Genomic DNA, 27818 nt, shown 5'->3' on the forward strand with positions numbered 1-27818 from the left:
CAGAGTTATAAATTTTTCATTTAATTGCCATATTTTGCTTCCTTCTCTCCCAATCGCCATACTGTGGGGCTGATTCAGGTTTCTTTAGAAGCTGCCTTCAGCTGCTGCTCAGCACGATCTGTTCACTGCAGGCCAACAATCTGTACGGGACTTTCCTTCTTTCTGTATGGGAGCAGAGAGGCTCAGACAGGGGAAGTCCTGTACTCTAATTCTATGAATATAGTATATGGATTTTGCCGAGCAGCAGCTAAAAGCAGTTTTTAAAGGAGCTTTACATGGGCATTGACACAGCCCTGCAGCCTAGTGTTTGGGAGAGAAGAAAGTCACATAACATGAACTATATTACAGAAATGCCAAACTTTACAATGCCTGGAAAATAATTAAAAAAAAAAAAGTTTAGTTACACTTCAATCATGGTCAAGATGTCTGCTTGCTGTCAGAGAGCAGAAAAGCTTCTTGTTTCGAGGCTTTCATCCTGTTCTGACCTAGTCCTGCGCTGCAGCTCGTTACAGAGTATCAGCGAGTCCTGCACTTGTATCACATATATACAGTGGGTGCGGAACGTATTCAGACCCTTTGCTGAGAGTTGTTCTGAAGCCACTCCTTTGTTATTTTAGCTGTGTGCTTAGGGTCATTGTCTTGTTGGAAGGTGAACCTTCAGCCAAGTCCGAGAGCAGAGGTAGCAATAATGGCATGTATGGTGTGAGAGAACAGACATAGCCGTGACCGAGAGCAGAAAGCCACCAGCTAGGGATTATGGGGGTGACATACACAAAAGGGGCCCCTATGGGCCCTCTGCCGCACAATGGCCCTTCACAATACCCCCCTTATTGTGTCAGTGACAGAAGCGGCTCTGGGGAAGGTATTGGCCCCTGACTTCTTGGGACCCTGTGAGACTGCGCAGGTTGCACCCTTGGTATGTCCACCCCAGAGTATTACCCACAAATTGTTTCTGTATCTGAGTGGCCCCTGGGGGCCCCTAGACGGAGTCTTGCTTTAGTTACACCCTTGAATATCAGCCTTCCCTCATATTCCTGGACATGGCGCCACCAGGAGGGACGAAATGAATGAACTTCATCCAAGGGCGAGTTACAGCTCCGCTGAGATGTCGATGTCTTATCGCTGGTGGCAGATGTGCGGTTCTCAGGCCTCCGAGCTTCACGCTTCCACTAATGAGTCATCACTCGAGCCCTGCAGAGCGGACGGACGGACACCATGGCGCGACCCTCCTGCTGTATCCAGACCTCGCTGCTTCTCCTCTTGGTGAACTTCTCTGTGGCGGCAGAACCGGGGAACAGCACGGACATCGAGGGTGAGTCCTGCGGGTACTATAGGTGGTCCCCAACTCCAGCCCTCAGGGCCCCCAAGGAATCATGTTCTCAGGAGAACAGTGGCCCCCAACTCCAGCCCTCATGAGTCACCAACAGGTCATGTTCTCAGGAGAGCAGTGGCACCCAACTCCAACCCTCAGGGCCCCCAATCCATCATGTTCTAAGGAGAGCAGTGGCCCCCAACTCCAGGCCTCAGGGCCCCAACACTTCTTGTACTCAGGAAAGCAGTGGCCTCCAACTCCAGCTCTCACAGCCCCCCAACAGGTCATGTTCTCAGGAGAGCAGTGGCCCCCAACTCCAGCCCTCATGGGCCATCAACAGGTCATGTTCTAAGGAGAGCAGTGGCCTCCAACTCCAGACCTCACTGCCCCCAACAGGTCATGTTCTCAGGAGAGCAGTGGCCCCCAACTTCAGCCCTCATGGCCCCCAACACATCATGTTCTAAGGAGAGCAGTGGCCTCCAACTCCAGCTCTCATAGCCCCCAACAGGTCATGTTCTCAGGAGAGCAGTGGCCCCCAACTCCAGCCCTCATGGGCCATCAACAGGTCATGTTCTAAGGAGAGCAGTGGCCTCCAACTCCAGACCTCACTGCCCCCAACAGGTCATGTTCTCAGGAGAGCAGTGGCCCCCAACTTCAGCCCTCATGGCCCCCAACACATCATGTTCTAAGGAGAGCAGTGGCCTCCAACTCCAGCTCTCATAGCCCCCAACAGGTCATGTTCTCAGGAGAGCAGTGGCCCCCAACTCCAGCCCTCATGGGCCATCAACAGGTCATGTTCTAAGGAGAGCAGTGGCCTCCAACTCCAGACCTCACTGCCCCCAACAGGTCATGTTCTCAGGAGAGCAGTGGCCCCCAACTTCAGCCCTCATGGCCCCCAACACATCATGTTCTAAGGAGAGCAGTGGCCTCCAACTCCAGGCCTCACAGCCCCCAACAGGTCATGTTCTCAGGAGAGCAGTGGCCCCCAGCTCCAGCCCTCACGGCCCCCAACAAGTCATGTTCTCAGGAGAGAAGTGGCCTCCAACTCCAGGCCTCATGGCCACCAATGTTTCATGTTCTCAGGAGAGCAGTGGCCTCCAACTCCAGCCCCCAACACGCCATGTTCTCAGGAAAGCAGTGGCCTCCAACTCCAGCCCTCATAGCCCCCAACACGTCATGTTCTCAGGAGAGCAGTGGCCTCCAACTCCAGCCCTCAGGGCCCCCAACACGTCATGTTCTCAGGAGAGCAGTGGCCTCCAACTCCAGCCCTCAGGGCCCCCAACACGTCATGTTCTCAGGGGAGCAGTGGCCTCCAACTACAGCCCTCAGGGCCCCCAACATGCCATGTTCTCAGGATTTCCTTAGTAACTCACAGGAGCCAATATCTGACACCTGATAATAATCCCATCGCTTGTAATGAGGGAATCCTGAGAACTGATCTTCTGGGGCCCGGAGGACGGGAGCTCCAGGAATCAGCTGTGGAGGATGCGGTCATCAGGACTGGACCAGGCACCGTGCTTATAGTGGCACCTTTACCCCCAGACTGTGACTCCGCATCCAAAGCTTCTGGACTCCAGGAGCCTCATTTACCAACAGACTGAAAAACCCACATGTGAAGTATTCCCGCTCCATGTCATCCCTCCAATGACCCCTCATACCCCTCCCCTGGTCTCTCCACGTCTCATTCATCCCTCCTACACATCATCCATAGAAGCATTGGAGGCATTTTTCCAAGTTGAGTTCCCAGGTTGGACTTTTCTGGCAGTTTTGGTTCTGGAATTGTTAAACCTAATGTAACCCCTGACATGCCTGGTGTACCAGTGTAAGGAGACTTATAGGCCTTGGGAGCATTGCATGGCCTACAAGTCTCCGTACATTAACATGTCAGGCATGTCACTCTCCATAAGGTGAACTGTTACCCTTAAACCTTATTGCAAGGAGTCAAACGTATTCTATAAATCGGTTTATCCTTTACTGATTAGACTGGGAATTCAGAGGGGTATACTGGAAAATAATGGAATCTGTTTAATGCGGCTTTTGTACCCTCTGGGGTCTCTTATGACATTAATCACTATGTAATATAATAATAATGTAACAGTCGGGTGGAGGGATAAGTTGTAAGATGCTGTATACTTGCAGTCACCACTAGGGGGAGCTCATGGCAGGCTGATTGATGCTAGGATTGCTATTATTTCTAAATGTATACAATGTATTGTTCTGTAAACAAACTACAAAAAGCAAAGAAATCATTTGTGAATAGGCTCTTAAGTAATCCCTCCGGACAGTGTCCTGTGTCGCCCGTCTCCCCAGACACTGCTGCTGGGTTGTAGTGAATGGCAGCCAGGTACGGACTGGGACTGAAATCCAGCCCTGGCATTTGAAATCACACAGGCCCATGTTATTCCCGTCCCCAAGCACCAGATGAAATTTATTACTAATTTTACCTTGGATGGGTGTCTTAAGAACACCAATTCTGTTAACAAGGTAGCAGCCAAAGCAGCCCATGACCAGACAGGCCCTTCTGGCATTTGCCAGAATTGCCAAATGGCCAGTCCGGCCCTGATGGCAGCTGTTCTGGTTCTCAGGCATATCTCGGAGGCATCAGGTGGGCGACACGATCAGTTCTGTAATTTCCCAGGTGGAAAACATAAATTAATATAATCACTCATCATTAAATCAAAGCAGAGGAGAAACCACAGGGAGAACGTCCAGGGGGCTCATTACTAAAATGTGTTACACCCCAAACACCAAAGATTTCCCTTTACGATTCAGAATCAAAAATCTCCAGAGGAGCCGAAGACCCCAGAGACTGAACCAGCAGCAAGAAACCCGAGACAGAGATAATAAAACTTTCCATCAGACACCAATTGTTTATATCCAGAGAGATAATTATCCCCTAGATGATATTATATCCAAAGAGTATAAAAAAGAAATAGAAAAGAAAAAGTGAAAATAACTTCTCATGTTCTATCATCAACATAATGTCCAGAGTAAAATTACATTACTTATCCTGTATTATCCTCCAGAGCTGCGCTCACTGTGTACATACATTACATTACTGATCCTGAGTTACCTCCTGTTAGTATTATAACCCAGAGCTGCACTCACTATTCTGCTGGTGCAGTCACTGTGTACATACATTACATTACTGATCCTGAGTTGCCTCCTGTATTATACCCCAGAGCTGCACTCACTATTCTGCTGGTGCAGTCACTGTGTACATACATTACATTACTGATCCTGAGTTACATCCTGTATTATACCCCAGAGCTGCACTCACTATTCTGCTGGTGCAGTCACTGTGTACATACATTACATTACTGATCCTGAGTTACATCCTGTATTATACTCCAGAGCTGCACTCACTATTCTGCTGGTGCAGTCACTGTGTACATACATTGCATTACTGATCCTGAGTTACATCCTGTATTACACTCCAGAGCTGCACTCACTATTCTGCTGGTGCAGTCACTGTGTACAAACATTACATTACTGATCCTGAGTTACCTCCTGTATTATATCCCAGAGCTGCACTCATTATTCTGCTGGTGCAGTCACTGTGTACATACATTACATTACTGATCCTGAGTTACATCCTGTATTATACCCCAGAGCTGCACTCACTATTCTGCTGGTGCAGTCACTGTGTACATACCTTACATTACTGATCCTGAGTTACATCCTGTATTATACCCCAGAGCTGCACTCACTATTCTGCTGGTGTAGTCACTGTGTACTGTACATACATTACATTACTGATCCTGAGTTACTTCCTGTATTATACTCCAGAGCTGCACTCACTATTCTGCTGGTGTACTCACTGTGTGCATACATTACATTACTGATCCTGAGTTACATCCTGTATTATACCCCAGAGCTGCACTCACTATTCTGCTGGTGTAGTCACTGTGTACTGTACATACATTACATTACTGATCCTGAGTTACTTCCTGTATTATACTCCAGAGCTGCACTCACTATTCTGCTGGTGTACTCACTGTGTGCATACATTACATTACTGATCCTGAGTTACATCCTGTATTATACCCCAGAGCTGCACTCACTATTCTGCTGGTCCAGTCACTGTGTACATACAGTACTCATCCTGAGTTACATCCTGTATTATACCCCAGAGCTGCACTCACTATTCTGCTGGTGTACTCACTGTGTGCATACATTACATTACTGATCCTGAGTTACATCCTGTATTATACTCCAGAGCTGCACTCACTATTCTGCTGGTGCAGTCACTGTGTACATACATTACTGATCCTGAGTTACTTCCTGTATTATACTCCAGAGCTGCACTCACTATTCTGCTGGTGCAGTCACTGTGTACATACATTACTGATCCTGAGTTACATCCTGTATTATACTCCAGAGCTGCACTCACTATTCTGCTGGTGCAGTCACTGTGTGCATACATTACATTACTGATCCTGAGTTACATCCTGTATTATACCCCAGAGCTGCACTCACTATTCTGCTGGTGTAGTCACTGTGTACTGTACATACATTACATTACTGATCCTGAGTTACTTCCTGTATTATACCCCAGAGCTGCAGTCACTATTCTGCTGGTGCAGTCACTGTGTACATACAGTACTCATCCTGAGTTACATCCTGTATTATACCCCAGAGCTGCACTCACTACTCTGCTGGTGCAGTCACTGTGTACATACATTACATTACTGATCTTGAGTTACCTCCTGTATTATACTCCAGAGCTGCACTCACTATTCTGCTGGTGCAGTCACTGTGTACATACATTACTGATCCTGCGTTACATCCTGTATTATACCCCAGAGCTGCACTCACTATTCTGCTGGTGCAGTCACTGTGTACATACATTACATTACTGATCCTGAGTTACCTCCTGTATTATACTCCAGAGCTGCACTCACTATTCTGCTGGTGCAGTCACTGTGTACATACATTACATTACTGATCCTGAGTTACAGTACCTCCTGTATTATACCCCAGAGCTGCACTCACTATTCTGCTGGTGCAGTCACTGTGTACATACAGTACTCATCCTGAGTTACATGCTGTATTATACTCCAGAGCTGCGCTCGCCCTTCCATTATTGTTGGAGCTCACACATCTCCGCATTCCCTGCTTGTTCAGGGTCTGCTCAGGTTTATCCTTTGGCTTCTTGTGTTCGGGATGATGATATTTTGGGGTTTTCTTACAATTTCTGTCCTTGTTTCCACTTTAGTTCCTGCGGGAGGCGCCATAGTATTGGGCGATGTTCCTTCTGCCAGAGCCTTCATTGATTCCTTGGAGATCGCGGTGGTCGGGTTTTTCGTGGTAAGTTGACTTTCCTGCTCAGTAAATGGACATTAGTGCGGATTCCTGTTATTTACATGGTTCTGCTCTTTTCGGACAGGACCCGGAGAAGCCTGAATTTGAGTATTTTAATACGATTGCAAAAAATCATCCAGAATGGGATTACGGCATCACAACCAGCAAAGACGTCCTGAAGCACTACAAGATCCAGAGTAACGCCGTCTCCATATTCCGGCAGGTGATTGCTCCGCTCTATTTGGCATTTTGGTCTTTATAGTTCATTGTTCTGCTGACTTTCTGTCGGCTCTCAGCTCCTGCAGGTCTCCATGCTGCCCCCTGCTGGTTGAGCATATGTGCTGCACATGTCATTCCAAATGTCACTGGTTTCTTATAATCAGGATGCCCAACAAGAATGGAAGTAAATGGAATGTGCAAAACAAAATTACATGACATTTTGTTAGGTAAATCAATATGAATATTTATAAGGGGAATTTGAGCAGAATAATATCCGGACAAATACAATCACAATATATACAAAGTACAGAGAATTCCAACTATTCAATATGCAAATTGCCTCTTCAGAAAGAAAGAGGACTTTTACTCTACAGCGCCACCTATTGGTAGTAGCGATCCTACAAGTCACAATCAACCCTTTAACGAGTCTTGTAGTATGACTTAGGATACAAGCCAATTTGCATATTATTTTCCCAGAGGAGCATTGCACAGCGAATAAGTCTCCTTACCTTGACAAGCCACAGCTGGCATGTCACTCTCCGCAAGGAGAAACCTTACTTCTTAGAAACTATTCAATAGGAATTTATGGAAACAATCAGTGTAATATAACAGAGCCATCTAGTGGACAAATGAAGGTATGACCGAACTGCATAGTAAAAGCCCCAGGGTGTTCACACTGTATGTGCGTGAGGACAAACAGGTAGCAGCAAGGAATGAGACAAACTGAAAAAGGTGGAGATTAGTGATGAGCGAGTATCCTTGTTACTCAGGTTTTTCTGAGCATGCTCGGGTGTCCGCTGAGTATTTTGGCGTGCTCGGAGATTTAGTATTCGTCGTCTCATCTGCATGATTTGCGGCTGCTGGACAGCTTGAACACATGTGAGGAATGCCTGTTTGTTAGGGAAATCACAGGATTATTTTGCTGAATGCACATGATATTAATTAATAATAAAGCAAAAAGTGCAAAAGTGATCAAACAGCTTATTAACTAGCAAATATTGGACACGTGCAAAGCTAAGGCACCTGCAACAGATGACACAGAAACCATACATGAATGCAGCTAAATAAAGTGCAAGTGCATGAAAAAAGCAGGTGCAAGAAGGAAGGTGAGCGAGGAAGTGCAACAACCAAGTAATGCTTCAGTCCCTAAGATATGTTCCATGAAGATGAAACAAAACAGTTGAAAAGGATCCTGTGTGAATGTGCAGAACCGCAGGCGCAGGTTTCAGGCTGCAGCTTCGGCTGTGACCAGAGTGTAAAATGATGAATGGATTTTTTTTCCTTTTCTGATCACAGGCGGATAATTTCCGGGACGATATGGTGTTGGAGTTGGTAGAAGAACTTACTCCTGCCAAACTTTACCGCTTCCTCACCATCAATGACCTGAGACTGGTCACAGACTATAACCCCATGGTAAGAGATCGCTTCCTCCTGAAATCAGGAAGGCGCAGATGTAATATATCAGTAATATCAGGGTCTCTGCTTGCTGTCAGTGAAACATTCTCGTTTGCATCTAGAGGCTGGGAATCTGTACAGACCTCTTACTTTTCACAGCTGATCCTTTGTTGCAATGTATCCAGACAGCCTGGACATCAGACTAATCATTCTCAGCTGCTCTGATACATTGTAACAAGCTGTTATTCTGCTGCCATGTGACTGCAGAGGATTGTTTAGACCAGATACAAGTTATCTGGACAGGTATGATCTGCTGACGTCTTTATCTCACAGGGAATTGCTAGATTGGCTACGACTGTAACAAAACCTCAGCTGTGACACATATATGGGCAGGACAGGTCGTAAATGTTGTTTGCAACCATTTTCGGAAAATTACATTTGGCTGGTTGAGCAAAACATAGACAAAGATTAAATAGGTAACACAAGGCTGCAGGATCAGACTACACCGGGTTTGTTTGCAGTCTGTTACCATGGAGACGCATAGGCCTGCATAGCAGCTGTAAACACAAAACAGTTCTTGATTTCTGACTATGCAGCGCTGGATCAATAAGGGTTAAAAAGAAGACACAGTCTAAGCTGCAGGATGTAAATCTGGATATCTCCATTCACTGACAGCAAGTATAAATGATGAAGCAGACAGGAGCAGCGAGAGTCAGCAGAGGCGAGCGCTATAGGCGAGGAATAGCAGAGCGCTGAGCGCAGTGCCGGGTGTCTGGGCCTCCATGTAATCTGTGCCTCTCTCCTCAGACGGCCATCGGACTGATCGCCTCCAAAGTCCAGGTCCATCTTATCTTCTTCACTCACAAGGATGTGAAAGAACAGGAAGAAATAATGAGGGAATTACGGGAAGCGGCAAGGGATCTCCGGGGGCAGGTCCGGCATAAGTGGGAGCACCGCACGGACATTCACAGCAAGAAGAGACGAGACCCCAAAATATGGATCCCATAATCACTATCCTATACCAGACCCCATAACTCAGACTCCAATATTGAAACTGCTAATACATACCCCATTATTCAGACCAAACCCCATAATATAGACCCCAATATTCAGACTTGACCCCATAATATAGACCCCAATATTCAGACCAAACCCCATAATATAGACCTCAATATTCAGAACCGACCCCATGATATAGACCCCAATTTTCAGACCCGACCCCATGATATAGACCCCAATATTCAGACCTGACCTCATAATATAGACCCCAATATTCAGACCCATCCCCATGATATAGACCCCAATATTCAGACCTGACCTCATAATATAGACCCCAATATTCAGACCCATCCCCATGATATAGACCCCAATATTCAGACCAGACCCCATAATATTGACCTTAATATTCAGACCCAATCCCATAAGATAGACCCCAATATTCAGATCAAACCCCATAATACTGACCCCAATATTCAGAAATGACCCCATAATATAGACCCCATTATTCAGACCAGACCCCATAATATTGACCTTAATATTCAGACCTGATCCCATAACATAGACCCCAATATTCAGACCAAACCCCATAATATAGACCCCAATATTCAGACCAGACCCCATAACACAGACCCTAATATTAAAACTGCTAATACATACCCTAATATTCAGACTCGACCCCCATAATATAGACCTTAATATTCAGACCCGACCTCATAACATAGACCCCAATATTCAGGCCCGACCCCATAATATAGACCCCAATATTCAGACCTGACCCCATAATATAGACCCAATATTCAGACCCGACCCCATAATATAGACCCCATAACTCAGACTACAATATTGAAACTGCTAATACATACCCCAATATTCAGACCAGACCCCATAATATAGACCCCAATATTCAGACCTGACTCCATAATGCAGACCCCAATATTCAGACCCCATAATACAGACCCCAATAGTCAGATATCCATGGTCCCCATAATGCAGACCCCAATAGTCAGACCCGACTCCATAATACAGACCCCAATATTCAGACCAGACTGCATACTATAGACCCGAGTGTTCAGATACCCATGGTCCCCATCACCCACCATATTATTCTGCTCTCACACCGCAGCAGACCCCAATATTCAGACCATACCCCATAATACAGATCCCAATATTCAGAAACGACCCCATAATATAGACCCCATTATTCAGACCCCATAATACAGATCCCAATATTCAGAAACGACCCCATAATATAGACCCCATTATTCAGACCCCATAATACAGATCCCAATATTCAGAAACGACCCCATAATATAGACCCCATTATTCAGACCCCATAATACAGATCCCAATATTCAAAAACGACCCCATAATATAGACCCCATTATTCAGACCCCATAATACAGATCCCAATATTCAGAAACGACCCCTTAGTATAGACCCCAATGTTCAGATACCCCTGGTCCCCATCGCCCACCATATCATTCCGCTCTCACACCGCAGACCCCGTACCACACTTCCCATACAGACCACTCCATACTGACCGGACCCCAATATCAGACCCCATAACAGCGGATTCTTTTCCAGGTTCTGTTTGTGAAGATGGATGTGAGCACGAGGAACAATCAGAAGATCCTGTCGCGCTTCAAGCTGAAGAAGAGCGACCTCCCGCTCCTCTCCGTGTACGACACCGAGTCCAACCAGAAACGGGTCATGGCGCCCGGGGAGGTCACTGCCGCTGGGGTCAAGAAATTCTGCCTCGATTTCTTATCCGGTGTGAGGGTGAGTGGTCACTGAGAAAACCAGGGGTCTGTAGACTACGGGGGTCACCACAAGCCTTCGAGGGGAGCTCGTCCCAGTGCGGATTATGTCATTCATGATAAAGGCCCACAAAGCTGTCAATCAAAGGACTATACGTATGCCCCGCCCACTGGACTCCAGTGGCACATGGTGCAGTCCGGGCATCAGTTATGTCATGTGACTGATGGGAGGGGTCTTTGCTCATTTTTTTTTAATGTTTTTTCATGTTTTCTACATTTTCACTAAATATTTACATCAAAATTTGATTCTTTTCTAGGAGGAAGAATCAGAAAATGTGAAGACAGAATTATAACATTTAGAAGTTTGTTACTTTTCTGGAAATCTTTTTTTTTTCTTGTTCTTACAATTTTTAATTAAATCTTTTATTTACTGAGAAATTGTCATTAACCCCTGAGGTCCTGTGCGGAGTTAGGCGTCCTGCAGTTCCTGGAGTGAACACTAGAGGGTGTATGGCCTCAGAAGGAGGGAGGCCATTTCTCCATTATTGGGGCGCTGCTTCTTTAAGGGGCAGGTGCGGGTTGGAATGAGTCAATCTACCTTAATTGTAACATTTTCCTCAGTTTGTTACAAACTTTTTTTTTTTAATTTTAGTCTTTTGTTATGCAGATTTCAATATGTCATTGCCCCAAATTAGGATATTAAAGCCCTGCCCCTCGGACCGTCCTGCAAGGCCCGGCACCTCCTACTTTGGGGTGATTGTCAGCCGCCTCCTTTCCTGCTATTGCTGTGTCAGTCTTTACTGTTGCATTATCATTCTATTCCTGACACACGGCCGTGATGTAGGACCCTGCCCAGATGTAGCAGAGCCGCGCGGCTTGGCACTGGTGCCGGGTCAGTGATGTATACTCAGAGATCGTGTCGGGTGAGCGGGTCGCGGGTTCACAGCGGGGTATTTGTGGACAATGGCGCTGTGTCCGCTCGGCCTATTAATATTCAGTGTGGAAATATCGGTGACCACAGACAAGTCGCCATCCCGCAGGCCGATCGGTTATTTTCGGAGCCGTCTCGCTTCGCCCTGTCGACTCCTCACCTGGAGCAGGTAACAATTATACCCCACTTAGTCTATCGGGGCCGCATTAACCAGCGAGGTCCACCACAGCGTCGCTCAGGGGACATGTGACCCACAGATGTCACCTGCAGGGTCATTTACCCCGAAGACCTCGGACCCCACTAATATGACAGTGTGGCTCTGACCAACAGCTCATCCAGAATAGACTTCTTGCATCAATTCTTCGCCATTTGTGAGGGTCTGCTTGCTGTCAGTGAATGAAAACCTTTATACCCAGATACTAAGAATGTATCGGTGTGATGGCAAATCATAGAAATGTGTCAGGAAGAACAAAATCAGGAACAATGGTGCAAGTCATGAAAAGCTTTAAAGGGATCCTGTCAACAGGTGTCTCCTCCGTACCCAAAATTTCTGGCGCTGTTGCCTGACGTCATCCCCACGACTGGTTCTACTCTCGCACCTGCACAGTAGGGAACAAGACCTGCGCAGGAACAGGCAGAATGGACCCCTCATGTCAGGAGAGACGGAGACTCTGGAGCTCAGTCCGGAGACGCTTAGTCCGATGGCGCTCAGTCCGGAGACGCTCAGTCCGGAGACACTTGGTCCAATGGCGCTCAGTCTGGAGACTCTCAGTCCAGAGATGCTCAGTCCGGAGACAATCAGTCCGAAGACGCTTAATCCGAAGATGCTCAGTCCAGAGACGCTCAGTCCAGAGATGCTCAATCTGGAGAAGCTCAGTCCAGAGACGCTTAGTCTGATGGCGCTCAGTCCGGAGACGCTCAGTCCGGAGACGCTTAGTCCAATGGCGCTCAGTCCGAAGATGCTCAGTCCGAAGACGCTCAGTCCAGAGATGCTCGGTCTGGAGACGCTCAGCCCAGAGATGCTCAGTCCGGAGACACTCAGTCCAAAGACGCTTAATCCGAAGATGCTCAGTCCAGAGACCCTCAGTCCAGAAATGCTCAATCTGGAGACGCTCGGTCGGGAGACTTTTAGTCCGATGGCGCTCAGTCCGGGGATGCTCAGTCCGGAGACGCTTAGTCCGATGGCGCTCAGTCCGAAGACGCTCAGTCCGAAGACGCTTAGTCCAATGGCGCTCAGTCCGAAGATGCTCAGTCCGAAGACGCTCAGTCCAGAGATGCTCGGTCTGGAGACGCTCAGCCCAGAGATGCTCAGTCCGGAGACACTCAGTCCGAAGACGCTTAATCCGAAGATGCTCAGTCCAGAGACGCTCAGTCCAGAGATGCTCAATCTGGAGACACTCAGTCCGGAGACGCTTAGTCCGATGGTGCTTAGTCCGGAGACGCTCAATCCAGAGATGCTCAGTGCGGGGACGCTCAGTCCGAAGACGCTTGGTCCAATGGCGCTCAGTCTGGAGACACTCAGTCCAGAGATGCTCAGTCCGGAGACAATCAGTCCGAAGACGCTTAATCCGAAGATGCTCAGTCCAGAGACGCTCAGTCCAGAGATGCTCAATCTGGAGACGCTCAGTCCAGAGATGCTTAGTCTGATGGCGCTCAGTCTGGAGACGCTCAGTCTGGAGACGCTTAATCCGATGGCGCTCAGTCCAAAGACGCTTAATCCGAAGACGCTCAGTCCAGAGACGCTCACTCCGGAGATGCTCAATCCGATGGTTCTCAGTCCAGAGACTCTCAGTCCGGAGATGCTCAATCCGCTGGCTCTCAGTCCAGAGACTCTCAGTCCAGAGATCCTCAGTCTGGAGACGCTGAGACTGAAGATTCTCAGTCCAGAGATGCTCAGTCCAAAGTCCCTGTCCAAAGACCCTCAGTCCGGAGACATTCGGTCTGGAAACGCTCAGTCTGCAGATGCTCAGTCTGGAGACTCAGTCTGGAGACACTCAGTTCAAAGATGCTCACTCTGGAGTTGCTTAGTCCGAAGATGCTCAATCCAGAGACACTTGGTATGGAGACACTCAGTCCAGAAACACTTAGCCTAGAGATTGTTTCCGTACTAACCATCAGTACGGAGACACTCAGCCTGGAAACGCTCAGTCCGGAAATGCTTAGTCCGGAGATAACTCAAATTAACCTGATTTTAAGGCAATACCACAAAAAACACGTGAAAGAAAAAAAAAAAAAAAAAAAAATTTATATATATAACAATAATAATGAAATGGTTATAATTCTATTAGTATATCTTTTTCAACGTGTATAAGTGTGTGCCACTGGAAGAATGGTAGACCATTCGAGAAAAGATTTGTAAACCGAATCAAAGAAAAACCCAAATTTTGGTCAAAAAATGTATATAAAAATTAAATAAGATATACGAATAATAAAAAAGTCATAAAACAGATATACGATTAAAATACCCCTTTTAAACATTGGTTTCTCTCCTTGTTGATTGTTTTGCATCACCACATGGTTCTATGCACAGACACTTGTTTGAGCCTATATGGTCTCCATATATTTTATGTCACTTTTTTAAGGAGCCAATGTATAGAGGGATAAAATATAGTTATTTATTAATGGGGAACGCCGTGCTTTATTAACCTATATAGGTGTATATAAAATTCTTTTGAGCACACATCTTTTTTATATGTATTCGTATTACTATTACTCAATAAAGGTATTTTAATCGTATATCTGTTTTATGACTTTTTTATTATTCATATATCTTATTTAATTTTTATATACATTTTTTGACCAAAATTTGGGTTTTTCTTTGATTCGGTTTATTAGTCCGGAGATGCTTATCCCAGAGACATTTAGTCCAGAGAAGCTCTGTCTGGAGACGCTCACTCCGGAGATGTTTAGAACGGAGATGCTCAGTCTGGAGACACTCAGTCTGGAAATGCTCAGTCCAGAGATGCTCAGTCCGGAGACACATAGTCTGGAGACGCGCAGTCTGGAGATGCTTAGAACGGAGACACTCTGTCTGAAGACGCTCAGTCTGGAGACACTCAGTCTGGAAACGCTCAGTCCGGAGATGCTCAGTCCGAAGACGCTCAGTCTGGAGACGCTCAAACCAAAAACTCTCAGTCCAGAGATGTTCAGTCTGGAGACGCTCAGTATGAAGGTTCTCAGTCTGGAGACACTCAGTCCGGAGACGCTCAGTTCAGGGACACAGTCTGGAGGTACCCAGTCCGACGATGCTCAGTCCAGAGATGATCAGTCTGGAGACTTTCTGTCCGGAGACACTCAGTCCGGAGACGCAGAGTCTGCAGACTCTATATCCAAAGACTTTCGGTCCGGTGTTTCTCAGTCTGGAGACTCTTAGTCCGAAAACGCTCAGTCCAGAGATGCTCAGTTTGAAGGCGCTCAGTCCAGAGACACGGAGTCCAAAACTCTCAGTTCGAAGACACTCATTCTGAAGATGCTCAGTACGGAGATGCTCAGTTTAGAGTTGCTCAGTCCAGAGACGCTTAGAATGGAGATTCTCAGTTCGGAAACTCTCAGTCCAGAGATGCTCAGTCTGGAAACGCTCAGTCTGAAGATTCTCAGTCCGAAGATGCTCAGTCTGGAGACGCTCAAACCAAAAACTCTCAGTCCAGAGATGTTCAGTCTGGAGACGCTCAGTATGAAGATTCTCAGTCTGGAGACAGTATGGAGACACTCAGTCCGGAGATGCTCAGTTCAGGGACAGTCTGGAGGTACCCAGTCCAACGATGCTCAGTCCAGAGATGATCAGTCTGGAGACTTTCTGTCCGGAGACACTCAGTCCGGAGACGCAGAGTCTGCAGACTCTATATCCAAAGACTTTCGGTCCGGTGTTTCTCAGTCTGGTGACTCTTAGTCCGAAAACGCTCAGTCCAGAGATGCTCAGTTTGAAGGCGCTCAGTCCAGAGACACGGAGTCCAAAACTCTCAGTTCGAAGACACTCATTCTGAAGATGCTCAGTACGGAGATGATCAGTTTAGAGTTGCTCAGTCCGGAGACGCTTAGAATGGAGATTCTCAGTTCGGAAACTCTCAGTCCAGAGATGCTCAGTCTGGAAATGCTCAGTCTGAAGATTCTCAGTCTGGAGATGCTTAGAACAGAGACAATCAGTCTGGAGAGGCTCAGTACGGAGATGCTCAGTTTGAAGATGTTTAGAACGGAGATGCTTAGTCCAAAGACGCTCAGTCCAGATCCGGCTTTCCTAGGGACAGATGTATCCGACAGAAGGAATAATATTCACAGTATATGTTTCATTTTGGGGAAATGCTCTTCATCCTTCCTGAGAACTGAATGGTAAAGTGGTAATCCAGAACCCTGGTGGCCATGACTGCGGCTCACTGCCCCTCACTCTGTGGCTCACTGCCCTCCGCCCTGTGGCTCACTGCCCCCCACTCTGTGGCTCGCCGCTCCCACTCTGTGGCTCACTGCCCCCCACTCTGTGACTCGCTGCCTCCCGCTCTGCCGCTCGCTGCCCTACGCCCTGTGACTCACCACCCCCACTCTGTGGCTCACTGCCCCCCACTCTGTGACTCACTGCCCCCCACTCTGTGGCTCACTGCCCCCCACTCTGTGGCTCACTGCCCCCCACTCTGTGACTTGCCACCCCCACTCTGTGGCTCACTGCCCCCCACTCTGTGGCTCACTGCCCCCCACTCTGTGACTCGCCGTCCCCGCTCTGTGGCTCACTGCCCCCCACTCTGTGACTCGCTGCCCCCGCTCTGTGGCTCACTGCCCCCCACTGTGTGGCTCGCCGCTCCCGCTCTGTGGCTCACTGCCCCCCGCTCTGTGGCTCACTGCCCCCCGCTCTGTGGCTCACTGCCCCCCGCTCTGTGGCTCGCCGCCCCGTTCTGTGGCTCGCCGCCCCCGCTCTGTGGTTCGCTGCTCCCGCTCTGTGGCTCACTGCCCCCCGCTCTGTGGCTCACTGCCCCCCGCTCTGTGGCTCACTGCCCCCCGCTCTGTGGCTCACTGCCCCCTGCTCTGTGGCTCACTGCCCCCTGCTCTGTGGCTCACTGCCCCCCGCTCTGTGGCTCGCCGCCCCGTTCTGTGGCTCGCCGCCCCGTTCTGTGGCTCGCCGCCCCCGCTCTGTGGTTCGCTGCTCCCGCTCTGTGGCTCACTGCCCCCCGCTCTGTGGCTCACTGCCCCCCGCTCTGTGGCTCACTGCCCCCGCTCTGTGGCTCGCCGCTCCCGCTCTGTGGCTCACTGCCCCCCGCTCTGTGGCTCACTGCCCCCCGTTCTGTGGCTCGCCGCCCCCGCTCTGTGGTTCGCTGCTCCCGCTCTGTGGCTCACTGCCCCCCGCTCTGTGGCTCACTGCCCCCCGCTCTGTGGCTCGCCGCCCCGTTCTGTGGCTCGCCGCCCCCGCTCTGTGGTTCGTTGCTCCCGCTCTGTGGCTCATATCTCTTCCTATCTGACGTCCACCGACATCTGCACACCGTAGTGGCCCGATCTGGATCCTCTTCAATCTCTGCAGAACATCGCACCAGCCCACCCTGAGGAGAACGGCGCAGCTTTCCTAGGTCCAGATCTGCCGCCGTCCTGCTCCTGTGCCCACTATAGGGGTGTAAATGACACGCCATCCTCAGAACAGATAGAGGGCACTCCGGGGAGTGGAGCTTACACATTCTTTTGTCTATTTCCCACTTTTAGGGGGTCATTTGCTTTGTCCGATTGCGCCCCCTAGCTCAGCAGCACGAGCCCATGGCACAGATGCCCGGAGCTGAGAACTGGCCTGCATCCCTTTAAGAAGGCAGCGGATCCATTTACCACAGTGCGGGTCCTGATTGCACAATTTGGGGGGGTTTTCGTGTGTTATGAGGCAGGTGGGACGGCGGGATCTGGGGTTGGCGCCGCTCCAGACGTTCCTTCATGGAACATTAGTACAGTAAATTCTTTCTCTCGGGCAGAGGACGGTGGAAATGAAATCAGCAGCAATGTTTGCTTTCATGTGGTTACATTTAATTTCCATGTAAAGGAGAAAAACACGAAAGACGAAGTCTGGAGCAGAGGGAGAGGCGGCAGAAACCGCCGCTGATCCTAAAAATAGGGGATTGTCCAGAAACATAATAACAAGTGAATCAGAGGGACGATGGGGGCTTATTACATACCCCAAAACATTCAGTGTTACCAATTATGCAACATTTTACTACTTCCTGGATCCAGCCTGCAGTGTAAAGTATAGTGGTGCACATAGCTACGTCATGTCAGGGCAAGTACGTGCCGCTATTCTGCTGCCCAAGAACCACAGTCCATCCCCCGCTGCGACAAAGTCACAAGCGTCTTCTGCCATTTCAAGAAACTCAACGGTGTAAGAAAAGAGAAGAGACTGTAATATATCAGGAAATGTGCTTCCTTCTCCACTTCTAGACTCCACTTCTAGTGTTTTATCGCACCTCATCTTCAGCTGCACTGCTCACTACTGCTGTATAATGTCTTCTACACCGCTCCTGCTTTCTAGTATTTATCTCACTACAGACCAGGATCTTCAGCTACACTGCTCAGGGCTGCTGTATAATGTCCTCTACCACTGCTGCTTTCTAGTAAGTGTTTTATCTCACAATAGAGCTGGATTCATAACTAAAAAGCCCAGTACGGATGCATTATGTCCTTTATGCTGATGCATTTTCTCTCACCTCAGTGCTGTATTCACATCTGCACTGCTCAGTACTGCTGTATAATGTCCTCCATGTTGTAGCTGCTTAATATTTTGTACATAAAGGAGAGCAGGAATCCATCATGTCTGTGTCTGCTGTGTATGGGAGACATTATGGCAGCTTGTCTACATCCACCAGCTCAGTAACAACTGATAATTAGAGATGGGGTCTGCAGGAAGGAAACTGAAGAAATTGCAGGATACAAGTCACATCATGGCCAGACATTGAATTGTCCTTCCTGTTTACACTGGGCAGCCTCATCCTAAGCAGTCACCTGAACTACAGCTTCCCCATTAGCCAAGTGGCCCAGTGGCCTAATGGATAAGGCGCCAGCCTCCGGAGCTGGAGATTGTGGGTTCAAGTCCCATCTGGGTCGGAAATTTTAGGAACTTGCAAAATTCCTGAATAATTCCAGGGACATAATTTATGACAAGTCTGACAACGTCACACAATCATCATAGTCTTCAGTACAAAGAAGTCCCATCATGGGACATTTATTATGTGTTTAATCAGCATTTTTTCATTCTGGAAGAAGTGTCACGCAACAGCACAGAGTATTTTAGGAGAGGATTAGTGGCAGTGAGTGTATCATCTCCTCATGCATAGCTCCTAACCGTCCCCATTCTCCCGGGACAGTCCCGTTTTTGACCCCCCCCCCCACCCGCGCCCTGCCCAACACTCTATTTTTTCTCCGCACTGCACTGAGCCGCCACGCCCCCCCCATGCACCAACCCCATCCTTGCCCTCCCGCAGAGACCCACCACAGCCTCCAATGACGTTGCTAGGCTGTTCTGTGGCTGAGTATGCGCACAGGACCTGTGATGAGGTCACCAGAGGAGAGGAGTCAGGGGTCACATGATCAGGGGCCTCAGTGTGTGCAGGACTCTGCTGTGCTGGTTGTCATGGTGCTGGATGAGGTGAAGTTTCTGTGTGGGGTCAGGAGGGGTTTACAGGGAGGATGTAGCAGAGCTGTGTGTGTACAAGGTGTACGGAGCGGAGCCGAGTGTGTACGAGGTGTACAGAGCGGAGCCGTGTGTGTACGAGGTGTACGGAGCGGAGCCGAGTGTGTACGAGGTGTACGGAGCGGAGCCGAGTGTGTAAGAGTTGTGCGGAGTGGAGCCGCGTGCGTACGAGGTGTACGGAGCAGAGCCGCGTGTGTACGGGGTGTGCGGAGCAGAGCCGTGTGTGTACAAGATGTACGGAGCGGAGTCATGGGTGTACTTGGTGTACGGAGCGGAGCCGAGTGTGTACTTGGTGTACAGAGCGGAGCCGAGAGTGTATGGGGTATGCAGAGCAGAGCCATGTGTGAACGGGATGTATGGAGCTGAGCCAAGTGTGTACGAGGCATACAAAGCGGAACCATGTGTGTATGAGGTGTGCGGAGTTGTGCGTGTACACGGTGTATGGTGAGGAGCATTCATACCTCCCAAACGTCCCGGATCCAGCGGGACAATCCCGATTTTGAGAGTCTGCCCTGCTGTCCCAGCCAGGAGCTTACTTTTCCCGCGGACACAGGAGTACACGGTGGAGCCGCAAGGAGCACTTTAAAACTCACATATAACGGTCCACCGGAAGTGACGTGCTGGAAGGTGACCGGAAATTAGATAATTTCATGAGGAGATTGTGCCGGAACCAGGAATGCTTCAGATCCATCACCGTGTCCTCCTCCAACAGCGCAGACTGCAGGATCGCCTTGGAATCGGGGATGCCGGCCATGTGAGTGGATCATGATGTCCTGCATCGGGAGGTTCAGGTGGGCATTACAATAGGAGCCGGGCTGCTATAGTATCTTTATAGAATCTTTCTTTCTTTCTCTCTCTGCTTCTTTCTCTGTTCTTTCTCTCTCTCTCTGTTACTTTCTTTCTCTGTTTCTTTATCGCTCTCTGTTCTTTCTTTCCCTATCTTTCTCTCTCTCTTCTTTCTCTCTCTCTAATCTTTCTTTTTTCTTTCTCTCTCTCTGTTCTTTTTCTCTCTCTGTACTTTCTTTCTCTCTCTCTCTGTTCTTTCTTTCTATTTCTTTCCCCCTCTTTCTTTCTTTCTTTCTGTTCTTTCTCTTTCTTTCTTTAATTCTTTCTCTCTCTCTGTTCTTTCTGTCTATCTCTGTTATTTCTTTCTCTCTCTCTGTTCTTTCTTTCTATTTCTTTCCCCCTCTTTCTTTCACTCTCTCTGTTCTTTCTGTCTATCTCTGTTATTTCTTTTCCCTCTTTCTTTCTTTGTTTCTTTCTTTCTCGCTGTGTTCTTTGTTTTTCTCTTTCTTTCTCTCTCTGTTCTTTCCTTCTTTTTCCTCGTTCTTTCTCTCTTAGTTCTTTCTTTCCCCTCTTTCTTTCTCTCTCTGTTCTTTCTTTCTCTCTCTCTGGTCTTTCTTTTTTTCTTTCCCTTCTGTCTTTCTTTCTTTCCCCTTTCTTTCTCTCGCTTTCTGCTCTTTCTTTCGCTCACTGTTCTTTCCCCTCTTTCTTTCTCTCTCTCTGTTCTCCCTTTCTCTTTCTATCTCTGTTCTTCCTTTCCCCTCTTTCTTTCTTTCCTTGTTTCTTTTGCCTCTTTCTCTATCTCTGTTCTTTCTTTCTTCCCCTTTCTTTCTCTCTCTGTTCTTTTTTTCACTCTCTTTTCTTTCTTTCTTTCTTTCCCCTTTTTCTTTCTCTCTCTGTTCTTTCTTTGCCCTCTATCTTTCGCTCTCTGTTCTTTCTCTCTCTGTTCTTTCTTTTTTCTTTCCCCTCTTTCTTTCTCTCTATTCTTTTTTCCCCTTTCTTTCTCTCTCTCTTTTCTTTATTTATTTCCCCTCTTGTTCTCTCTCTCTGTTCTTCCTTTCTCTTTCTCTCTCTATTCTTTCTTTCGCTCTCTGTTCTTTATTTCTATCTGTTCTCTCTATGTTCTTTCTTTACCCTCTTTCTTTCCCATCTTTCTTTCTCTCTCTGTTCTTTCTTTCTCTGTCTCTGCTCTTTCTTTCTCTCTGTTCTTTCTTTCCTCTTTCTTTCTCTCTCTGTTCTTTCTTTCCCCTCTTTCTTTTTCTCTCTCTCTCTGTTCTTTCTTTCTTTTTCCTTTCTTTCTCTCTCTCTGTTCTTTCTTCTTTCTCTCTCTGTTCTTTCTTTCTCTCTTTGTTCTTTTCTTCTGTCCCCTCTTTCTTTCTCTCTTTGTTCTTTCTTTCTTTCCCCTCTTTCTTTCTCTATCTGCTCTTCCTTGCTCTTTGTCTCTGTTCTTTTTTCTTTCTCTCTGTTCTTTCTTTCTCTTTGTTCTCTCTCTGTTCTTTCTTTCCCATCTTTCTTTCTCTCTCTGTTCTTTCTTTCTTTCTCTCTATCTGTTCTTTCTTTCTCTCTGTTCTTTCTTTCCCCTTTTTTCTCTCTCTGTTCTTTCTTTCCTCTCTTTATTTTTCTCTCACTCTCTGTTCTTTCTTTCCCCTCTTTCTTTCTCTCTCTGTTCTTTCTTTCCCCTCTATCTTTCGCTCTCTGTTCTCTCTCTCTGTTCTTTCTTTTTTCTTTCCCCCCTTTCTTTCTCTCTGATCTTTTCCCCTTTCTTTCTCTCTCTCTGTTCTTTCTTTCTTTCCCCTCTTGTTCTCTCTCTCTGTTCTTCCTTTCTCTTTCTCTCTATTCTTTCTTTCGCTTTCTGTTCTTTATTTCTATCTGTTCTCTCTTTGTTCTTTCTTTACCCTCTTTCTTTCTTTCCCATCTTTCGTTCTTTATCTCTCTGTTCTTTATTTCTCTCTCTCTGTTCTTTCTTTCTCTCTGTTCTTTCTTTCCCCTTTCTTTCTCTCTCTGTTCTTTCTTTCCCCTCTTTCTTTCTATCTCTCTGTTCTTTCTTCTTTCTCTCTCTGTTCTTTCTTTCTCTCTCTGTTCTTTCTTCTTTCTCTCTGTTCTTTCTTTCTCTCTCTGTTCTTTCTTCTTTCTCTCTCTGTTCTTTCTTTCTCTCTCTGTTCTTTCTTCTTTCTCTCTCTGTTCTTTCTTTCTCTCTCTGTTCTTTTCTTCTGTCCCCTCTTTCTTTCTCTCTTTGTTCTTTCTTTCTTTCCCCTCTTTCTTTCTCTATCTGTTCTTCCTTGCTCTTTCTCTCTGTTCTTTCTTTCTCTCTCTGTTCTTTCTTTCTATTTGTTCTCTCTCTGTTCTTTCTTTCCCCTCTTTCTCTTTCTCTCTGTTCTTTCTTCTTTCTCTCTCTGTTCTTTCTTTCTCTCTCGCTCTCCTTTCTTTCTTTCTCTCTCTCTCTCTGTTTTCTTTTTTCTCTCTCTCTGTTTTCCTTCTTTTCCTCAGTACCCGTCAGTGTGCCCACAGTACCAGCCACTGTGCCCATAATGCCAGCCACTGTGCCCACAGTACCAGTCCGTGTGATCAGCAGTGCTAAATGGGTGTGGTTGGGTGTGGACATGGATGTGACTAGTTCTGAAATGGGTGTGGTTCGGGCATGGTCTAAAATTTGCCTTCTTTCCCTTCTTCAAAAGTTGGGAGATATGCCTCCTGAGCTCGTTAGGTGGTTCTCACTCAGCTTTCCTGGGCGGCTGATCAGCCTCGTTATACATGGGGTCATCCCTCTATATCAGTATATTAACAAGTATGGATCCCAGTAAAGATGGGTGACAACCTCTGAAGATCAGCAATGGCCGTCGGATTGGTTGTTGCCCATTTTATCAAGACGGTCACTTTTAATTTATGGAATATGAATCTGTAATCCAGACATGAAGAGCGCCTGATTTGCCTGCGGGGTCATTCTTGCTGCTGCTTTTTATGCACATTTTTCAGGCAAGGTAAATATATATTTTCTCTTCGGCTTTAATTTCTTCCATCTGCAACTTCCCGGTCCAGAAAGTGGGAGCGAGCGGATAAATAAGACATAAAGCAGGATCTGTGCAGCCCTGTGTGTGACCTGAGGGGCCCGGCCCTGATGCCAGCGAGGGCAGACGGCAGTCAGAACCTGTGCCAGTCACACACGGATGTCTGAGTCACCAACCGGCACCGGGGGGCAGCGGCGAGCGGTGCCAAAACCTGCACACCCGGGAAAAAGGAAATGTGTGCAGGTTATTAATGGTATCACTCCCACTATCTGCAGCCACTCACCAGAAAACACAAGTGATTCATGGACACGAAGAAATGACTGAAAATAAAGAAGAAAAATATTATATACAATAAAAACCCGAGGAAAACTGAAGTAACCAGAAAAAGCCGATCACAGCACTCTCCACCCGACCACGGCCCATCTGTTACTCAGCTAATGTGCCCAACACTCCGTGCTGAGAAGCCTCGTATTACATCAACATGCCAGACACACCTCTGAGAACCCAATACAAAGCTCCAAAGCTCCAGTGACGATCAAAGCTGTCAGTCAGCAGTCACCACTAGGGGGAGCTCTCTGTACACAGAGATACATGATAAGATCCTGTCTGCAGCCACCACTAGGGGGAGCAAATACCAATGGTGCTTATGGAGGAATTTTATAATGTATACCTAATAAGTGCTTTTGAATTACTTCCTGTATTAAACTCCAGAGCTGTGCTCACTATTCTGCTGGTGCAGTCACTCACTGTGTGCATACATTACATTACTGATCCTGAGTTACCTCCTGTATTATACCCCAGAGCTGCACTCACTATTCTGCTGGTGCAGTCACTGTGTACAAACATTACATTACTGATCCTGAGTTACATCCTTTATTATACTCCAGAGCTGCACTCACTATTCTGCTGGTGCAGTCCCTGCGTACATACATTACATTACTGATCCTGAGTTACATCCTGTATTATACCCCAGAGCTGCACTCACTATTCTGCTGGTGCAGTCACTGTGTGCAAACATTACTGATCCTGAGTTACATCCTGTATTATACTCCAGAGCTGCACTCACTATTCTGCTGGTGCAGTCACTGTGTACATACATTACATTACTGATCCTGAGTTACATCCTGTATTATACTCCAGAGCTGCTCTCACTATTCTGCTGGTGCAGTCACTGTGTACATACATTACATTACTGATCCTGAGTTACCTCCTGTATTATACTCCAGAGCTGCACTCACTATTCTGCTGGTGCAGTCACTGTGTACAAACATTACTGATCCTGAGTTACATCCTGTATTATACTCCAGAGCTGCACTCACTATTCTGCTGGTGCAGTCACTGTGTACATACATTACATTACTGATCCTGAGTTACAGCCTGTATTATACTCCAGAGCTGCACTCACTATTCTGCTGGTGCAGTCACTGTGTACATACATTACATTACTGATCCTGAGTTACATCCTGTATTATACTCCAGAGCTGCACTCACTATTCTGCTGGTGCAGTCACTGTGTACATACATTACATTACTGATCCTGAGTTACCTCCTGTATTATACTCCAGAGCTGCACTCACTATTCTACTGGTGCAGTCACTGTGTGCATACATTACATTACTGATCCTGAGTTACCTCCTGTATTATACTCCAGAGCTGCACTCACTATTCTGCTGGTGCAGTCACTGTGTGCATACATTACATTACTGATCCTGAGTTACCTCCTGTATTATACTCCAGAGCTGCACTCACTATTCTGCTGGTGCAGTCACTGTGTACATACATTACTGATCCTGAGTTACCTCCTGTATTATACCCCAGAGCTGCACTCACTATTCTGCTGGTGCAGTCACTGTGTACATACATTACATTACTGATCCTGAGTTACCTCCTGTATTATTCCCCAGAGCTGCACTCACTATTCTGCTGGTGCAGTCACTGTGTACATACATTACATTACTGATCCTGAGTTACATCCTGTATTATACCCCAGAGAAGCACTCACTATTCTGCTGGTGCAGTCACTGTGTACGTACATTACATTACTGATCCTGAGTTACCTCCTGTATTATACTCCAGAGCTGCACTCACTATTCTGATGGTGCAGTCACTGTGTACATACATTACATTACTGATCCTGAGTTACCTCCTGTATTATTCTCCAGAGCTGCACTCACTATTCTGCTGGTGCAGTCACTGTGTACATACATTACATTACTGATCCTGAGTTACCTCCTGTATTATACTCCAGAGCTGCACTCACTATTCTGCTGGTGCAGTCACTGTGTACATACATTACTGATCCTGAGTCGCCTCCTGCATTACACTCCAGAGCTGCGCTCTCGGTATACGTGCAGTGTTCTCTGGTGTATACACAGCTCCCTTCCTCTGTCTTGCAGACTCTTTATGTGACTTCTGATCTCAATATAAAGTTCTTTCATCTCTGGAATTATTTGCTGACATTGGGGATTCGGCATCTGGAGACGTTTCTGTGTTGTGTAACTGTATATAGGGGATGAATGTTCCGTGTTCTGCGTTCACCTCGTGTTTATATGTGAAGAACAGAACGTGATTCTTTCAGTGGTAAACAGAACGTTTAGATGGCGGCTCGGGGCGCGGAGATGACATTCGGGTAGGGGATCACTGGATCCATCAGATGTTACATAACAGACAGATCTCACGTCATTAACACACGAATGTCACCAACCAGCGCCGGCTATGGCTGCTGCTACCGGCATCACATAGAGCGGCGGCGGACACAGACCGGTCTCGGGCCCTTTGCAGCCCAATAACTCAATGCACAATTCCACCTGCTGAGGAGGTAGGGGCCCCTTATTTCTTGGGCCCCTGTGCGGCTGCACATGATACACCAATAAGACGTCCGCCGCTGACATGTCACCATGTAATCCAGACCCAGCTCTTCATGGATCACTGCTGACAACCAGCCTGTATCCATGGATGAGAGGTTGTCAGACCCCCCCCCCCCCGGTGACATCACTGATAGAATTTAATGACGTTTTTATTTTCGTCCTTGTGATGACTGGTCGCCACTGTTAGGCTATGTGCACACGTGCGGAATTGCTGCGGAAATTTCCGAGGCAATTCCGCAACTCCCTGCAGCGGGAAATACGCGGGAAATCCACGTGCGGAATTCCCACGAAAACCTTGGGATTTCCAAGTGTTTGACGAGTGTGACCAACTTTTTACCACTGAGGCGGCCTATGCGGCATCAATAGTTAAAGATAAAATGTGAAAAATAATTAAAAAAGTTAAAAATGGTGATATTCTCACCTTCCAGCGTCCCGCTCAGCGTCCCCAGGCCTCAGCGATGCTCCCGCCAACTCCCGTTCCCAGCGATGCCTTGCAGCAATGACCCCAGATCATGTAGCGTCACGCGAGACCACTGCGTCATTACAGGTCATTGTTGCAAGGCATCACTGGGAAGGGGAGTTGGTGGGAGCATTGCGAGGCCTGGGGACGCTGCGGGGGCCGCCGGAAGGTGAGAATATCACCATTTTTTATTTTAATTCTTTTTAACAGGGATATGGCACCCACAGCCCGGAGGACAGTCTCCTCTCCCCCCGCCCGTGGGTACCATCTGCACATGATCCGCTTACTTTGGGCATGGTGGGCACAGCCACATGCAGAATGTAAGCGGATCAATGCATTCCTATGTGTAATCCCCCAAAAAGGGCTAAGTACGTAAAAGCTCATCCATAAGGGTACAACAGAAATCCGAAAAGAGAAAAAATAGGACCAAAGAGCAATAGATAAAATAGTAAATTTTATTGTTTACAAAAATTGAGTAAGTAATATATGATATATAACAATACGAAAAAGGGAATCAGCGACACCTAGATGCCACATTCAGGCTAGCATTGGTATATGAAAGGGAAGATAGTAGGTAGAATTCATATACGACATACACCCAAACAATATACAATTGGCCCTAAGAGAAGAGCAATATAAGCGTACAAACAATAGCCGCCAGATAAGACATTTGTGAGTAGTGGAATAAACAAATATCTCGCTATTATTGAGTATAAAGGGCGATAGTGCAATGTAAGTGGTCCAAAATACGGACCTACAAATAATAGTGCGTAAGAGAAAATGTAGCCTGACAGCGAAGACAGCGTTCAGTAATACCGGCCATAAGAATACATAGCGGAGGTGTATGGAGGTAAGTGAAGTGATAAATGCATATAGCGCCAAAGAGCAACCTTGCTGAAATGTGGGCAGGAGGACCCTACGCGCGTTTCGCTTCTTTGCTTCTTCGGGGGGGGGGGCGTGAATATACCAAACCTAGTCTGAATGTGGCATCTAGGTGTCGCTGATTCCCTTTTTCGTATTGTTATATATCATATATTACGTATTTTATTCCATTTTTGTAAACAATAAAATTTACTATGTTATTTATTGCTCTTTGGTCCTATTTTTTTTCTTTGTGGATTTTTGCATTCCTATGTGTGCGGAT

At 47.2% G+C, this 27818-nt stretch overlaps 1 protein-coding gene and 1 non-coding gene across 3 annotated transcripts; both read left to right on the forward strand.

Moving 5' to 3' along the window:
* Window positions 1–1184: 1184 nt before the first annotated feature.
* ERP27 (endoplasmic reticulum protein 27) lies at window positions 1185–11424 on the forward strand. 2 transcript variants are annotated; one of them, XM_073564443.1, is made up of 7 exons: window positions 1185–1312; window positions 6531–6622; window positions 6702–6839; window positions 8132–8248; window positions 9038–9163; window positions 10814–11008; window positions 11304–11424. In XM_073564443.1, the coding sequence occupies exons 1-7, from the start codon at window positions 1216–1218 to the stop codon at window positions 11337–11339; spliced, it is 801 nt and encodes a 266-aa protein (XP_073420544.1). In that variant the 5' UTR covers window positions 1185–1215; the 3' UTR covers window positions 11340–11424. The 2 variants fall into 2 exon arrangements, with proteins under 2 accessions (XP_073420544.1, XP_073420543.1); XM_073564442.1 differs by lacking the exon at window positions 1185–1312 and adding an exon at window positions 2853–3059.
* A 7476-nt stretch (window positions 11425–18900) lies between these two features.
* TRNAR-CCG (transfer RNA arginine (anticodon CCG)) lies at window positions 18901–18973 on the forward strand. Its single transcript has one exon. It is a non-coding gene; the product is annotated as a tRNA-Arg (tRNA).
* Window positions 18974–27818: the final 8845 nt, after the last annotated feature.

The sequence above is a fragment of the Dendrobates tinctorius genome, unplaced genomic scaffold (assembly GCF_039654945.1).
Source record: "Dendrobates tinctorius isolate UK_male_01 unplaced genomic scaffold, ASM3965494v1 ptg000455l, whole genome shotgun sequence".
Taxonomy (NCBI): domain Eukaryota; kingdom Metazoa; phylum Chordata; class Amphibia; order Anura; family Dendrobatidae; genus Dendrobates; species Dendrobates tinctorius.

Bases quoted from the DNA above. Each gene is read 5' to 3' on its own strand.
- ERP27 (XM_073564442.1), top strand. From the start codon at position 2,957: ATGACCCCTCATACCCCTCCCCTGGTCTCTCCACGTCTCATTCATCCC. The intron at 9,164-10,813 runs GTCCGGCATAAG...ATTCTTTTCCAG, and splicing joins CAAGGGATCTCCGGGGGCAG to GTTCTGTTTGTGAAGATGGA. The intron at 11,009-11,303 runs GTGAGTGGTCAC...ATTCTTTTCTAG, and splicing joins ATTTCTTATCCGGTGTGAGG to GAGGAAGAATCAGAAAATGT.